We start from the raw sequence: 16,811 nt of genomic DNA, 5'->3' as shown, positions 1-16,811 counted from the left end.
TTTTTGAGAATATTTTGTTTTTGGTGTGTTTTGTTTTGTTTTTAGTGCATTTTGTTTTGTTTTTCGTGTATTTTGTTTGGAAGTCGGTTTTTTTTTGCTACTTTTTCCCATTAGTAAAACAGTTAAGGGTACACATACATATTTTTTAATTTAACTTAAAAAATCCATTCGTCAGTATTTTTGGCTCTATAACTTCATGAAATGCGTTACCCAACTAAGTAACTTGAGTTTTGCACCGTTGCAACTTAAACCAATCTAACACTAACGAATCTATAGGTAATTATAAAATAAATGAAAACTTCAGAAACCCAGCTTGAATAAAATAATTGAATTATCAATGACTCAGCTTGTTATTTTCATAAAATAATGGACGAGAACGTTATCTACATAGATAAATTAAAATCGTAGGTACTTCAGATAATTTCAAAACAACATTTTCACTTCTAGTAAATAAAAATAATTTTCACGTTAATCGTTATCTAAGATTGAAATTTAGAGCGTACTGTGCCATAATGAAACATAATTATGAAAATCATCAATAATGTTACTTTGTCCGTCAACTCATTAATTCTATCAATTGAAGGACTTACCAATAAGCCGCTTTGAGTTCTAAATTGATTTTCAAAGGCAAATTGCACCGTTTTGAAGCTTTTCATCCGTTTAATTAATTTAATCGTTATATTTAAAATAGTAATTTGTTAACTGTTACGCATTCCTTAAAATCCGACTTTAAAGCGCCTGTAAAATATTTATATCAAAATTACTTTTGTGTATAGTTGCATTTCAACAACCATCCGGCGGTTTAAACGCTGGCATATTAAACGTTAGAGAGAAAATGGGTTAATAGTGTGTGCAAGCTGTATGCATTACAATGGTATGAAAGGCGCATACATTTTACCGGCAGGGCTTTTGTATTCGTCCATTTGAACTATCAGCTTCATATGCACATGTTAGACTAGGCATTCTATTGAGAAATAAATAACAATTGTTACTCTTTATCCTTGCAGGTTATTTTATATGTTCTAATAATTTGATTAATGCCCTTAACTCCGAGTAGAAGATTCTTTTTTTTTCAATCATTAAGTAGAAATCACGTTAAAATATCTTTAGTTTTTCATTTTTTCAGGCGAACAACTTGCTCATTTATCACACACTTCTGCACAAAAACTATTCAACAGTAATCTTCAAACAAAAAGATTTCGTAAAGCTTTTACTTTGTGTTGAAAAACCGAAGTGCATTTTGAAGTCAAAGTATTATATGCAAAGTGTTTTCAAGTGCAGTTTTCTTCAATGTTTGTTGGAAAATGAGAGTAAAAACTTTAGATCTTTTGATTTAAACGTAAGAACACGCTTTATTAAATTTTATCTGTAGGAAAAGTACTTACTTCACAGTACCATTATTTCTCTCCTTGGCAATAATTGACAGAAAGTCTTCTTAATAATAAATAAACGGTGCATAAGGTAGGAATGTTTAATATCATTGTTATTCTAATGAGCAATGTTATATGAAGGCGATATTGCTATTGAATTTGTAAAGGTAAATGACGATGGACAAAATTACCACAGCACCATAATCATGGGCATCGCCAGCTGATGTTTTGAGTTCAGTCTTCTAGTAACAAAGTGTCATTTTCGAAGGAAATGCTATTCAATTATTTTTTACTATACTTTTAGACGGTAAATTTCCAGAATAAATATTCTCTGAAATAATTACTTGAGAATCATTATCAATTAATATTATATAACACATATTGATAATTAACTAAGTCCCTACCCTTAAAACTGATTTACTTTTAAATATTAGTATTAATTTATCTTTAATGCTACGTTTAAGTAACGAAGAAACTAAGCCTGAACCTAATGTAGTGTTTAATAACTGAGAGGGTCGGTCGTTATAATGCTTTTAAGTTTAACTAAGATACATTGCTGCGACTTTTCATAGTTAACTTAATAACTGAACTCTGGGCTACAAGTACTGTGCGTGATTTACTGTAGTGTTTTATACATGTTTTGACGATTTTTTTTATATTTAAAAGAAATAAATGATAAGTGGCTGTTCACCAAAGACCCTGAACGAGAATTTAAAGATCTAATGGTAAGATTAGGATATGTTTAAATGTACATGAATGTAAAGGTGAGATGACCAAGTAATTCTTGGATTGAATTTACTAAAAGGTTATTAGATTGTTTTCATTAGCATCTGGTGTCTCCACATAGAGTCCTTCAATTTACTCTATGTAAAGAGACCAGCAAAGTACTGATAGAGAAGGGAATAAATTTTACACGTGTGTTGGCTAAATTTTAATGTCAACGAAGTGATTACTTACCTTAATTAACCCTTAATTCAATAGAACAATGTGACGAACAAATAATTTAAATAAAGTCGACTGAACTAGTTTAAAGAAAAATACGTGAAAGCTCGATTATAGTGTGTTGGTAACAAATAACACTTTTTTGCTACAAAAAAACTCCGTCGACTTAAGGGTTAAGTCTTTCTTGAGATCAATGAGTTTTTCAAAGAGTATTATTATGGAACACACGTCATTTGAACTCCGTTGTTTTGTTATAGCAATTAATTAAACATAACAATTACTTATGTAACGTGAGGTTATCGCTTGAATCCAAAACAGCAAAAGATAGACACAAGTTTTTTACATAAGAAATAACAAACGAATTTACTAAACATCTGAAACTTCGGGTTTGATTGTTGGTAATGCAGGGATTTTATCCATTTTAGCCTTATAATATCTTGCCTTGAAGTCAAACTAATTAAATTCACCAAATGGGGTAGTAAATAAATATCCTCAACTGTAAATTTATCAAATTTTAGTTAATATTCAAACAAATGGTTTAATCTGCACAGTTAATGGTATCAGGGATCAAAATTTCAACATCGATTTTCAGTCCATTGCATACAAAACTATATTTCATAAGCTCCAGTGTATTTCACGATTTAAACCCCTATTTTAAAACGATTAATAAAATATTAGGTTTCCTTTTGTTGTTCATTGAGGTTAGTTTTCATTAATCTATATTGCATAATTAATGTTTGCGTATTTCATGGTATAACTGCATCTATTATACCAACATAAGAGCGGGCGGTCCTTTGACAAAACTATCGCAAATGTTGTACGATTATTCTCTGTCGATTGTTTCACAGCCAATTGTTTAGTTGCATAACTAAAATTCGAGTAGTATGCGCACCTCCGTATAAGCTTAAATGAATCAAAGCATGACTAAACAGTTGTGCGATAGTTTAATTTCAGGTGTGCACACGCTTTAATACTTACTTTTTGGTAATCGTTTAAGGATATATCTGGATTATGCTGATTTTATTGTCTATTGACTTTATAAATACAATCAATAGAAATATTTACTCAACGTATAATTTATATAAATATAAAACGCTGAGTAACACAATTTCAAATTTTTCTATAATTTAAACTTTAGTAATAAAACTTTTTATTGGGTTGCGATGACTTGAAGCACCGGCGGCAGGAGAATAAAATATTCCAAACTCAACAAGAAATTAAAAAGTTAGAAGGTTTCATTACATTTCAAGATATATGTACAAATATATTATCGCTGTGAGTTTACATTACTTAACGACATCTACAGAAATGTATTGCCGTTTCTCATTATCGTAGAATAAAAAGAGACAAATATATATTTGTGGGACTGATTTTATAATAGTAGAAACTGTCTTACTCTACAACACAAATGTAACATTCGTGTGCAATTTCTGAATTACTAAGATTAGAGCGATTGCCTAATCACAATTTAATTAATTCACAAAATAAATATTATATTCATTGTTAATTATTTCGAGTACGGTCCAAAATATTTAATAAGTTATGTTGGTAGAAAAATTTTTGTACCAAAATGTTCGTAGCAAAGTCGGAGACACTGGCACTTTCATACTGTAAATATTTTAAAACCGCTTTCACGTCTAATACTTTACAACATTCAGAGCAGTGTCGTAACTTCATACTTTAAAATTTTTATTTGCATATCCTCTAAAAGAAAAATAATACCAGTCTTTTGGGAAAAACGACACATTTTCATACTAGAATATTAATCTTTATGTTTGGCTTTGTGGTATTTTATTGATTTTAATTTGTCTATTTATAAATCCTGTAGACCATAAGTCCTAAAGTAAGATTGCTTTTTTATACCTACAGGTTTAAAAGTTTGTAAGAAGAAATTTGCAAAAAAAGTTGGTTCAACACAAGAACGATGCACTCACATCGTACCGCTTCTACCAAATGCCAAAGTTTCACAAAAAAGGTTCAAAGCATCACTTTTTATTTCATCTCACGTACACGATTTACAGTTTTCAATTTTCCTTTCTGAATTCGATCGCTGTACCAGCTATGTTATCCTTTGAATTTATTCCTAGTACAAGTTTGACCCTGCGTGGACCAAACTCCGACCTATTGAATTATTCTACGGCTGTAAACAGTATCCGATATATTCACATTTATGGCCGCATAAACTTTATGAACAACTAAACAACGCACTAGTCGCAATGTTTTAATGTAATTTACAATCAGAATATATGAAAATCCACCTCGTACTAATCAGGCCAGTGGTAATAATTGAAGTCTATGATCTATGAAAATGTTCTCTGATAGTCTTTGAAATATCGTTATTTTTATTATTCAGACTCGATATTGTTATGATCTTGGCATTCCGGTGCATGTTCGTTGAGCTAGTTATCTATAAATTAGTACAGTCTTACCAAACATTGAATTCGGCAATTGGCGTTCGTCCAATAATTTTAACTACATTCTGAGAGTATGTGGATGCTGATATAACAAGAACGTGACTCTAGCTCAGCGTCGTTCATACTGTTAATAAAGTGCAGGCTTTTATGCTCATAGTCCATCCATTAGCCTCTACTTGCTTACTACTGAATAAAACGACACCGCTACAAATCTAAGCTTCGGACATCAAACGTTGTCCATACAATAAACACAAGATCCATGTCACTGACATACAATAAGTAGAGATTATTCATTAACCAATTTAATTTAAGTAAATAATCCAAGTATACAAGCGTAGAATAATTCTACGCGCTCGAATTCTTGTTTTTTTTTTTAACTATAGATCCGGATTAGCAGAAATGCGACGTCTTTCATCGTCTACCAAACATAATTCAGAATGAGCAATGTTTTTAACAGAGACAAAAGAATATCTGTCTTCATTACTGATGCATACGAGCTATTTTCGTAATGGTATGCGGCCATCTCCTTTTCCAATCTATAGTCATGAAACCACAGATATTTATCTATCTTATTTATCGGTTTCCGAACTACTTTTAACCATTCGATAGTGGTTGTTCGATAAATTCATACAATAAGGTTCCGAATTATGTAGATTGAGTTTTACTTTATTAAAACTTTGATTAACCCAAAATTAATGATAAAATGGAAATAAACGGAAGAAAAATAAATGGAAACTCCAGAAACTCAGCATTATTTTGATGTTTCTTTGTGGTATTCATTGGTATTCTTAAATGTTATTATGTAGGAAAGTTTTGTAATCTGTTTACCAATTAAAGTTTAAAATAAAAACGAAGAAAAACAATACTGTCGTTGTCAAGCAATCTTTTTATTGTCCTAGATACACTGAATAAATTATAATAAGAGTTGGCATTGCTCCAATCCAACAGTACGACATTTGTTAAAATAAATATTGAATCAACATCCAGTTCGTGAAATTTTAACATGTTTTAACAAATGAATGTTATGATTTTTACACTTTGAACATGAGTTTTCTGTTCAAGTTTCCACTCACGAGAACTTGCACCAACAAGTTAACTCAAAAATCAATTTTGTAGGACATCTATCAGTTGTTGTAAAACCCGTATTAATCTTTTAAATAATGTAATATGTTTATCTAAAAAAAAAAGAAACTCGAGGGAATTTAATCTTAATAATTTACGTTTTTTAGATTTTGAGAATGTAGTTAGATCAAGATGTCTTCACTTTGCATACTTTTCTCAATGAAACTAATACTTACTACTAACATTCTCTTTGTTCGGTCACGTAGTTGTCTAGTCATGAATTTTCAATACCTTTTGAATAGCTCTTAAATGAATAGAGTTTCAACCAACTTTATACACATTCAAACTTATTATGCATCATATTTTGACGACGTTGAATGTAGGTTTGAAAAATATCACTTTTTAACAAGATAAATGTTTTGAAAAGTCGTACCTATGTTTTCCCAAGTATGAGCACTTCTCGATAATTAATGTATATCCGCAAAAGCTTTTAGAAAATTGGGGCAGAAGCTCTGCGTAAAAATGTTAAAACGTTTTTATTTTAATGCCAAACTCGGGACATGTTATTCGTTGAATTTTTACATGACGTAATTCCGACACATCGCTATGAATAATATTCGAATTACCTGTCTTTTGTTTACATTTTGGGTGCATCGTAAATCTACTGGTGTTCAATTTTGCGGACGGTCGATTGATGCAGGCTCAGCCGTTTGGTAATTTATGGGAAATGTCTACTATCGTTTCTCTTGCAATTGATTAATTATACATATTATAAAAAATATTACAATAATCATATGTTCGTACCCAATAAAGCAAATTTTAATAATTAATTTAAACGTTACCAATAAAATGGTTTGGATTTTATAGACTATTGTAAAAAATCTAAAATAAGATTGTGTAGAAAAATGAACCGCAACAAATAAACATAAATTCATATATCTTTATGGCGCACCCGGGGAACATAAATTCAACAAATTGCTCCAATTTTCAATACGTAATGTTTTTCGACAGTCGTTTGTTTTTAAAAATTGACATTCTATCGCTTTTACTGTGAACCACCTCTGTGGGATAGGTGCTTCGGCAGCTCAGGTTGTGCGTGATGTACATTTTTACATCTGTATTATATCACAAATATTTCTAAAGCATACTTAAATATTTAAAGGTGTAACTAAACTGAATTGTAACCACACTAAGGGTCTCCTTCAACAACTAATCTGAGTAAAGCAGTAACTATAGGTACACCAAAGGAATAAAACATCAAAAGCGAGTTACCAATCATTCTGAATCTAATGAGATAAAAAGCGACGTGAACTCTTTCTGTTGCTGTTTGTTGTATTAGCCAATTTTTTAACATGGAACATAAAGATTTTCTTCTATCCTCATAAAAATGAAACGAAGCAGAGACGCAGAAATGTATTATTCATCAAGCTCTCAACAAATGAATGTAGCATCCGGCGACCATCTGGCATTGTGAATAACGTAAACTTTTTCCATGTACCCCCATGCTTCACGCATATGTTAGTGTGCCCGCTACCTTTTTATGTTCATAACTTAGTTAGATTTACTTTTTCTCACCAAGTACCAAGACATTTTCAAGCACTGTGAAGATTAGTTATTTTATAAAAAAAAAAAGGATTTCTTTATAAGCCTTCTAAAAATGGTCTGGCAGTATTAATTAATAAAAACTAAATTTCGATTAATCTAAATAAACTGTAATAATTCGCTACCTTTATATCACACTAGATGTTGCTCACGACGACGCCCGCGTGAAATTAATAAAAATATAAAAGTATAGCCCATATCAGTGATAACATAGCTCTTTAATAGTGCAAGAATTTTTGAAATCGGTCCTGTAGTTTTCGAGTTATTTCAATACATAAGAAAAACCCAAAAATACTCATCTTTCCTCTTTATTAATATTAGTATAGAGTAAGTATAGTATATAAATACAGATTTCAAATAATTACAATGTTCATGGTTCTATTTAGAAATATATTAAAGAAGTTTTTTAATCAATGCTTTTAAAGTCGGTCCTCATTGTCTCCTTTATCTGACCGAGTACCATTTCAAATTGTGTGGACACCCTGTAGTTGGCTTTATATCTATTACATATCTGTAAGAAGAGTGGATGTAAGTATTTGAGTACTGTGTGGTCGAGAGTCGGGAACATATGGTGGAGAGCGTGCTCCCCGAAGAGCGTCACTACTGCAAACGTATTGCTGTTTATGTCCTTTCTATCGAGAAGTGCTTCCACTTGATGCTCACCCCAGTCTGGGGATTCGTTTCTGAAAAGCAAATAAACGTTCAAATAATTTTAGTACTATTATACTATGATCAGATTTAAAAGTCGTGAGAGAAACAGAGATCTATAATTATAACAAGGTATACTAGCACAGTATTTATAGAAATTAATATTATAATCCAGTAAATTAATTATTATCAACTCATATAAGCCTCCAAACGAGGGTGGCGCTAAGTTAGGGATAATGCTGTCAACCTCGCTGGCCCGGTGCAGATTGAGCGTAGTAATTAATTAATTAAGACCAATTGATGACGTATAATTCATAGCGTTGAAAGTCAATACAATGACAATCTAATTAAGTTTATGGTTAGTTGAACTAACCTTGGCTGATCACCATCTTTTATAGCATCTGGGTGTTGATGAGCTGCGTTTGCTCCTATTAAATGAAAGAGTAGACTTGCTCCGCATATAATCCAAAACCAAACGTACACAACTATTGTTACAGGGCTCCCTGTAACAAGCCACATCCACAACGGCAAGAGTAACCCGAGACAATCATGCCAACGATAGTGTTTCTTAAAAAAACCTTCTCTGATAAATATCGAGATAAACCTGGAAATTAAATGATTTTATTTCAATCAAAACAAACAAGTAAATGAATACAACGTTAGATTCTATAACATTTCTATTATTAACTTTTGATTAATCGATTTTTAACTACTCACATATTAAAAAAGTGCGTCAATGACATTTTATTTCAACATATACGTAACATTATAATTCTTTGTCATTTACTTTTTAGATGTTTTGTTTAGCTTTGCCGCTGAATTGACTGGAATAATGTGCCTTTAGCCTTCCTTGGAAGCGTAAAATAAAGATCGAATAATACAAAATACAAAACATATACCTTTTAACAAAAAGTGCAAAGAAAATGAACGGAAAAAACAAAAATTCCGTAATAAAACCGAGTCTAGCATATAATGGCTTATCTTTTCTGGGATTGTATTGCAGGATTGGTTCCATAGAACTGATTTCAAGATCCATGATTGTGTTTGTATATAAATGGTGCGATAACACGTGCGAAACACGAAAATCTCTGAAAAAGATATACTTAGAATAGTACAGAATTATTCATATAGGTACCGTTTAAAAATTTAAAAAGTTAAGGTGAAGCAATTTTGTACTTTTAAAAGTACAAAATGACAATGAACCAAATGCACAAAAAATCGCTTACCTGTATGAAAACATACTGAGATTGAATAAAAACATTCTCCAATTAGTTCTGCGATGAATAAAGTTATGACAAGCTACGGTCAATAATGTCAAACATATAGTTGCGATAATATACCAGAACTGAGCTAACCAAGAATTCACAACCCAACATGCCAATGCAGAACTACATAGAAGAGATAAAAATAATCCATCAGTTATTAAGACGGCAGTCCTCGAAACATGCTTTGGTATTTTCGGCAGTTCTTTATAGATTTCTTTTTTTAATGTTCTGTAAAACCCATCATCTTTAAAGGTAAATGGAGAATTACGTTGTGTCTTTGCATCTCTTACGTAATATTTCTCAAGAATCTTTTCTGTTGACGGATTTAAATGATGGGATTCAAATGCTTCTGTTATATCAGTACCCTGAAGTAAGGAAAAAGATCATATTATATTTATGTTCTAAGTCTTAAATAAATAATAAAATGCCAACTGGTAATATTATTAGGTCAAATGCAAAACATAACAACTTACCTTTGTTAATTCAAGCCATTCTTCTCCTCCAGGATGTTTGTGTAAAAAACTCGTTACATCATACAGTTTGTCGTGAATTCGCCATAGACCTTCTGTTCCGTCATCCATTGCTTTACCAGTGAGCCACTGCACGGGATCTCTCATACCAGAATCTCTAAGAGACGGATATTTCAATTGTGGAAAGCTGACATGAGTCTTTTTTTCTTTAGCTCGATCATTTGCGATCTCCTCCCACTTAGATTTCGAAGCCGCCATTATAGAAAATGTTAAAATCAGTATCACCACAGTAAGAAGTATTAAATATTTTTACGTTAATAAAATTTACTGCAAAGTTAATAAAACAAACGTTCAATCAGAAAATACTACAAATCTTATGTGTTCAGATATTTAACGGTGCACGTCATTAATCACAGCTATCTTCATAGACTATGAAAGGCAATTAAGTAGTATCAACATATTAATGTGCGATAACGTATCTCTTGTATTCTAGTTCCATATACTACTAAACTCATCTAATGTAGACAGGAGTTAAAAGAAAAAAAAAGTAATTTTCATGAACATACTGTACTAAGAAACGCGAAATGTCCATATTTTTCTCTCTGGCTAATTAACTAGAAGAGTCTAATTAGAGAGTATTCAAAATAACTACAGTTTAAGAATGTAGCGTCAATAAACTATCAGCACAAAATACTGATAGAATAAGATATAACCAAAGTTGTTTAAACAATTTAGATGATTTTGATATATTTCGTGTTTGTTTACATATTTTTAGCGATATTGGGAGGTTGGGTTCATGAGTATAAAAGCCAACGTTCCAATGCGTAAACAACAGTTCGTAACAAAATTTACAAACAGGTTCGCAAATTTAAATAATATACAGCAATGCCACCTAATAGTGAGTATTTGGCCATTGCTACAAAACGATCAGAAGAAAAGAAGACGCACGTTAGTTTCCCTCAGTTGGTGTATCCTTCGCTCAGAGATGATGGCCTTAGAGATCCTGTGCAATGGTTAACTGGAAAAGCTATGGATGATGGTGCAGAGGGTATATGGAGGGTACACGATGGATTGTATGATCTTGATCCTTTTCTTCAAATACATCCAGGAGGTGCGGAATGGCTAGAATTGACCAAAGTAAGCTTTCTACTCTTTTTAAAAAACGCAAAAAGTGTTTTTCTCTATTTTTGCATGCCTTTAATTTAATTCAACTATATTAATTTTGTTTTAAATAACTTACATATTTTATACACTTACAGGGAACAGACATAACAGAAGCCTTCGAATCTCACCATCTGAATCCAGCTGTCAAGAAAGTGCTGGAAAAATATTACGTTAAAGAAGCAAAAACACCAAGAAATTCTCCGTTTACATTCAAAGACGATGGATTTTTCCGTTCACTGAAACGAGCTGTTTGGGCGGAACTTCAAAAGACGCCTAAGCATATCCACAAAAGAACTGATAGGATTATCGATGGATTGTTTGTCGCATTTCTTATATCTTGTGCAATTTCATGTATATCCAAGACTTATTGGGTGGTCATGACGTCTTATTTATCTGCATCTCTATGTTTAGCTTGGCTAACGGTTGCAGCTCATAATTATATTCATAAAAAGACAAATTGGAGAATGTATTTGTTTAACTTCAGCTTATGGTCTTACAGGTATTTCATATATGTTACATTTGTGCGTTTGTTTATTAGTTTGAGAACTGTGTCTTAATCTTTCATTTATTTTTCAGAGACTTTAGGGTTTCACATGCGCTTTCTCATCACCTTTATCCAAACACACTTATGGATTTGGAAATCAGTGGATTCGAGCCTTTCGTTTTCTGGTTGCCATTAAAGAATCGATTTTATGGCAAATTTGCCATTTTCATCGAACTAGCAACATTCGGACTTATTTTCCCGGTTAATTTCTTTAAAAGGTAATATTTGCACAATTTTAGTTTAATAGTTCTCTCAATTTTTTACCTCTTTTAATGTATTTTTTTTCAAAATTCAGCAATTTTATGTACTGAAAAGTTTTTCAAAAATTTCAGGTTAATCTTGAACTTTATGCGTAAAGACTTCTTCTTGGAGCATTATCGCTGGCACGATGTCGTCGGTTTCCTAACACCGATCTGGATGTGGGCTATAAGTGGGTGTAGTTTTTACGATGCATTTATAATGTGGCTGTGGATTATTTACACTGCTAGTTTCATATTCTTCAACATTGGATCTAACGCTGCCCACCATCATCCTATTTGCTTTAGAGATGGCGATGAAGTCGAGTAAGTATTTGAAGTTCTTAAATATTTACTAGGAAAGCAGTGGATCGGCTATAGCAAGCGACTGTAAATATAGCGCAAACGGGGCAATTTAAATTAAACCACATACTATAAGAAAAGCTTTTGCAGCGTTTCATCATAAGGGAGAGATGACACTTTAAAATGAGCCACCTCCTAGTGTTTACTTTATTTTACATGAATGATAATCTAAATTCTCATTTTAGTGAAGTGACGCGTGACTGGGGTCTTCACGAAGTGGAGGCGGTCATGGACCGTCGAGACATCAACACCAGTTTCTTCACAGTGATGACTTTCTTCGGGCATCACACACTGCACCATCTATTCCCCACTTTAGATCATGCAGTCTTAGAATACATGTATCCCGTATTTCTCGAACATTGTGAGAAGTATCGTGCTAAATTCCGTGTAACCACGCAATTTGATATGGTTGTACAACAAATTAAATTAACAGCAATGAAAACACCTAATCTTTTAGAAAAGAGCAACTAAATGCGAAATAAATGCTTTATTACCGCCTAAATGAGTCGCAGAGAAAATATACTACTTTTGTATCTCAAGAAGAATATAATTTAAAATATAATTTTACACTTCAAAACAGTTGTTTATTATAAGGAGATATTTTTATTGATAATAAAAAAATGTCCAAAATGAGTTGAAGATTTTTATTTTTAAATATTTTCTTTTAATAGTCATATAACTCCCTCATATTATGTTGATCTTTGATGAACAATGATGTACCTAGTTTGAATATACTTGATAATTTGCTTTTGATAACCTTTTGAAAAAAATTACAACAATTTATGCACAGCGTTTAACTAAAAGCAGTTAAATTCTTTAAAAAATGTGTGCTTAACAATTGCTTTCTCGGAACAATTAAGAGTGTGTGAAATATAAGCGACAAACTAAAAGCAAGAATTCCTGCCAATTACATTTTATGCATAGAATTTAAAGTTCTAAAATAATCGATGATAGAGGAATTAGTAAAGAGTTGTCCCAAACTTTTTCATGATCCATCAATTGTATATTTATTACTATTTTATACCGTTCTAAAGAAACGTGTAGGTATTCCATTCTGTACTTTGTTATGCTTAAAATGAAAACGCAATTTATTGTGAATACAGTGTTTATAGAATAAACATAAAGACATGTCAGCAGGTTATCCACACTTTGATTGTACGAGTATGTCACAATTATCATCTACTTTAAGTGCAAGAACGAAAAATATAAACAATTTGTTGTTATATTTATTGTTTATAAAACATGATGATTACAATTGTTTCGAGGTTAAATAGTAAAAATAATAATGGTGAAATTTAAAAGATTACATTTCACTGTTATTTTTTGTATATTAACATGCACTTTATAAAAAAATCTCGTATGGTTGGGGTAAATCTTACTCATCTTACTAATGTTATAAATGCAAAAGTTTTGGATGGATGGATGTTTATTAGATATTGTGGCCTAAACAGCAGAACAGATCTCGATAACATTTGGCACAGACGTTGAGGATAGCCTGGAAGAATACATAGGCTACTCACTTTTGTTTGAAAAGAATTTAACTAATAATATTTTATCACCGAATTACATGTTGCTTTTAATTTCACTTTACAAATTTAAAACTGAAGAATAAATAATAATATTACAAATGACATTTATTAATTTTCTTAAATCTTACAACACCTTCGTCTGTCCCACATAATATATTGCCATCTTTCTCTATAGCAGCAGCATAAACATTGTCTAATGTAACTAAACGTTCTACAGTATTAAATTTATCATTAATTTTGAAAATACCATTAGGAGAAGTGAAATATATTTCACCATTCACATCTGAGTTCATTCCATTGACAACATTATCTCCCAAAGGTAATATTTCCTTAATCGATTTGTTGTATTTAAATAAACCTGACGAGTTAGAAAAGTACATATTTTTGTTCTCATCTAGAGCGATTAACATGGCTCGCATTTCTTTTAATTCTTCAACCCTGTTAGATGCACCATCTTTAATGAAATACGCTTCTTCCTTTGGATAAGTACTATAATATAGTCCATCTTTGTAGAACATTTGCCATATATTTTGATTAGTTGGTTGCAATAGATTAGCTTGTTTTGTTTTTAAATTAAAACTGTATACACCGCCTTTAGCGCCTAAGAACACTTTACCAGTAGCTTGGTCAACAGCTGACGCAAATCCATCTTTAATACCGGGAACAACATTAAACTCTTTACTTTCAAGATCTAGATATGCCAATTTGAATCTTTCATCTTTATTTTGTGTTGAATAGCTGAAGAATAATGTATTCGTAGTGTAATCGATAGTAAATTGATATGGACTATCGAGATATGGTTTTAACACTTCTTTTGTGTACATCGAACCGTTAATACTGACGCCATCACATTTCTCCTCTGCAGCTTGCACTGTGGCCAGGACGATTACCGCGAAATAAACTAACATCATCTACGAACAGAAAAAAATATTTTTTATTATCATGCAAACAGAAAAAACAACGGATAATACAATCAAATGCAAGAAAATTAAAATTTTGTTCGATTCTTTTTAATTATTTATGAATCTACGACTCTTTAATAAACTTAATAAGCAACTGTTTCCTTATTGTTATCGAATTTATTACTTCCATTGGGTACTCTATGTCATAAATTCAAGTACTCACTAAATCTTAAAATATTTATACAATTGTCGGTTACATTTTTAAAACTCTTGCATTAATTTCACATAAATTAATAATTAAAAAGACACTTACTTCATGAACTGAATACTCGAACGCTTGAAGAATAACTATATAATAAACACTTGGAAGCATTTACTTATTAATAATGACCTGACTTACGGGTATTAACCTGTTATCATCTAACCTTGCATATTGAGGAAAATATTTGTTTTTATGTTTATTTTCTTAGAATAGAAATGACAATAATTGTTGCCAATAAATAACAGCTCGGTTACTTATTGATTGATGAACATGAAAAATGGTTCACTTGTCTTTTAAATTAAATGACGTTTTTGTTTTTTTTTCATCAGGGTAGGTAGCGTAAGAAAATCCATGGACAGAAAAGTCATGGGATGCAGCACGGAAGGGGAATTGGAAAAGGTTAAAGATAGGCTTCGAAGTGTAGGCGGCGGTTTGCAAGTGGAGGATATTAAAACATAGACCTCTCTAGTTAAGACGTATTCGTTTAGTTCACATTAGTTGGAATAGACCACACTAACTGCAATATGAGATCATGGTTCTTCCCAAAACCATATATTAGGGGAATCATCATCCACTTGCCCTTATCCCTTATGGAGGGTCGGCACAGTATGTGCTGCTCTTCCATACATCTCTATCAGCCGTCATATCTGAATCCACTCCTTTCTTAAGCATATCTTCCTTCACACAATCCATCCATACTTTCTTCGGTCTTCTTCTTCCTTTGTAGCCATCCACATTCAATCTCAACACTTTCTGGTTTATGTCCCCATCTTACATACAATCATGTATGACTTATTTAACGTTATTATTCTCTATTAAGGAGATGACTTCGTAATCTAAATTGGTCAGACGTTATAAATGTTATCTCCTGCTGTGTGTGGCAAACGGCCATTTCATCAAATAGAGTGATTTAATATTAACTAGTATTTACTTACTTCCTTAACTATTATTATCATAAACAATTATAATAAACATGCTGAATATTACTTAGGAAAAGTTAAAAAGTCTCTTGTGTCTGTCGTATAATTAAAAAGCAATAACAGATTAAAAAAATAGCCCAATTTAGTCCTTTTTTTGGTAAAATTTAGTAATCCAAATTATTGATTGCGACTTTTACCATTACCACGATATTAAAGTGACAGAAATCGACAAACAAAAATAACATATAGTGGTTTTTAGGCAATGTTTTTGCTACCCTTACAAAGTAATTACTTGGCATTATAATAGGAGTTCGCGCTCAGGAATTATGAGAGTCCGTAATGAGGGTAAGTGCTACTTAGGATGGAACTTTACAACATTATATCATAATGCCATTGAGAAGAGGATCGTAATTAAATATTTCAAAGATCATAAAGCTATTTTCTCTATTACTTGTCAAATTCAATTAATTTTATACGAAAATATTAAATTACTCGTAGTTTAATTAACTCTTAAATTCTACTCCGTTACTATTTTTATAATGAATATTGCTCTGCATTAATTTGGTCTAAACCTGAAGTACATTAAAATTCCACTATTCGTTATTACCCTAAACATTTTGTTCCTTCACAAATCAGACATTACGAATATATTCGTACTTGACAAATTAACACAACAAAGTTTTCATTCAACAAACATTTTAATCTCCTTTCTGTTATAGAAATAACTTAGTTAAGTGAAAATAAATTCGCTTACATTTTCGGTCGTGCTTATTTACGTACACAAGGATTTTTATCACCGACAGTGTGTAATAAAAAACAGACGCCACGCGGACCATTGTTCGGCCACAGAAACTCCAACGCTTCACGTGCACTCCCACTTTGTTTGTTGTTACGAATCATTTCTTTTTTTTACTGCAAACAAAGAAGTGTACAATAATATAGAAAGCAAAAATGTCAAAATTAAAATATTTTTTTAGCAAATATAGTACTATCTTAGTTCATTCACATCATTGAATAAATTGATCACTAGTTTATTGATCGACTTCCCAAAGAAGGAGGTACTCAATTCGTCTGTATTTTTCTTATTAAAATTTCAAATTGGTTAAATAAAAACACAA

The 16,811-nt window shown here is 31.6% G+C and overlaps 3 protein-coding genes across 3 annotated transcripts; 1 reads left to right on the top strand and 2 right to left on the bottom strand.

The window, feature by feature from the left end:
- Positions 1-7,796: 7,796 nt before the first annotated feature.
- LOC106103485 (cytochrome b5-related protein-like) lies at positions 7,797-10,065 on the bottom strand. Its single transcript, XM_013283266.1, has 5 exons — positions 9,777-10,065; positions 9,265-9,668; positions 8,938-9,126; positions 8,412-8,657; positions 7,797-8,073 (listed from the first exon to the last, which is right to left on the bottom strand). The coding sequence occupies exons 1-5, from the start codon at positions 10,029-10,031 to the stop codon at positions 7,797-7,799; spliced, it is 1,371 nt and encodes a 456-aa protein (XP_013138720.1). The 5' UTR covers positions 10,032-10,065.
- A 535-nt stretch (positions 10,066-10,600) lies between these two features.
- LOC106103561 (cytochrome b5-related protein-like) lies at positions 10,601-12,711 on the top strand. The gene is made up of 5 exons (XM_013283345.1): positions 10,601-10,910; positions 11,033-11,436; positions 11,514-11,699; positions 11,814-12,044; positions 12,266-12,711. The coding sequence occupies exons 1-5, from the start codon at positions 10,659-10,661 to the stop codon at positions 12,549-12,551; spliced, it is 1,359 nt and encodes a 452-aa protein (XP_013138799.1). The 5' UTR covers positions 10,601-10,658; the 3' UTR covers positions 12,552-12,711.
- A 947-nt stretch (positions 12,712-13,658) lies between these two features.
- LOC106103578 (ommochrome-binding protein-like) lies at positions 13,659-14,930 on the bottom strand. Its single transcript, XM_013283359.1, has 2 exons — positions 14,825-14,930; positions 13,659-14,520 (listed from the first exon to the last, which is right to left on the bottom strand). Exons 1-2 carry the CDS (start codon positions 14,882-14,884, stop codon positions 13,702-13,704), a joined length of 879 nt encoding a protein of 292 aa, XP_013138813.1. The 5' UTR covers positions 14,885-14,930; the 3' UTR covers positions 13,659-13,701.
- Positions 14,931-16,811: the final 1,881 nt, after the last annotated feature.

The sequence above is a fragment of the Papilio polytes genome, unplaced genomic scaffold, assembly GCF_000836215.1.
Source record: "Papilio polytes unplaced genomic scaffold, Ppol_1.0 DF823731.1, whole genome shotgun sequence".
NCBI classification, from domain to species: domain Eukaryota; kingdom Metazoa; phylum Arthropoda; class Insecta; order Lepidoptera; family Papilionidae; genus Papilio; species Papilio polytes.
Note: the sequence above shows the minus strand (reverse complement) of the source record. Positions and strands in the feature narration are given on the sequence as shown.

What these genes read in the sequence shown, in the direction of transcription:
- LOC106103578 (XM_013283359.1), bottom strand. Translation starts at nt 14,884, where the DNA reads ATGCTTCCAAGTGTTTATTATATAGTTATTCTTCAAGCGTTCGAGTAT. An exon ending in TCGAGTATTCAGTTCATGAA is followed by an intron (nt 14,521 to 14,824) that starts GTAAGTGTCTTT and finishes TTCTGTTCGTAG; the next exon opens with ATGATGTTAGTTTATTTCGC.
- LOC106103485 (XM_013283266.1), bottom strand. Translation starts at nt 10,031, where the DNA reads ATGGCGGCTTCGAAATCTAAGTGGGAGGAGATCGCAAATGATCGAGCT. An exon ending in CTCAGTATGTTTTCATACAG is followed by an intron (nt 9,127 to 9,264) that starts GTAAGCGATTTT and finishes TATCTTTTTCAG; the next exon opens with AGATTTTCGTGTTTCGCACG. An exon ending in TTTGCACTTTTTGTTAAAAG is followed by an intron (nt 8,658 to 8,937) that starts GTATATGTTTTG and finishes ATTGAAATAAAA; the next exon opens with TCATTTAATTTCCAGGTTTA.
- LOC106103561 (XM_013283345.1), top strand. Translation starts at nt 10,659, where the DNA reads ATGCCACCTAATAGTGAGTATTTGGCCATTGCTACAAAACGATCAGAA. An exon ending in TTCAGCTTATGGTCTTACAG is followed by an intron (nt 11,437 to 11,513) that starts GTATTTCATATA and finishes TTTATTTTTCAG; the next exon opens with AGACTTTAGGGTTTCACATG. An exon ending in CCGGTTAATTTCTTTAAAAG is followed by an intron (nt 11,700 to 11,813) that starts GTAATATTTGCA and finishes CAAAAATTTCAG; the next exon opens with GTTAATCTTGAACTTTATGC.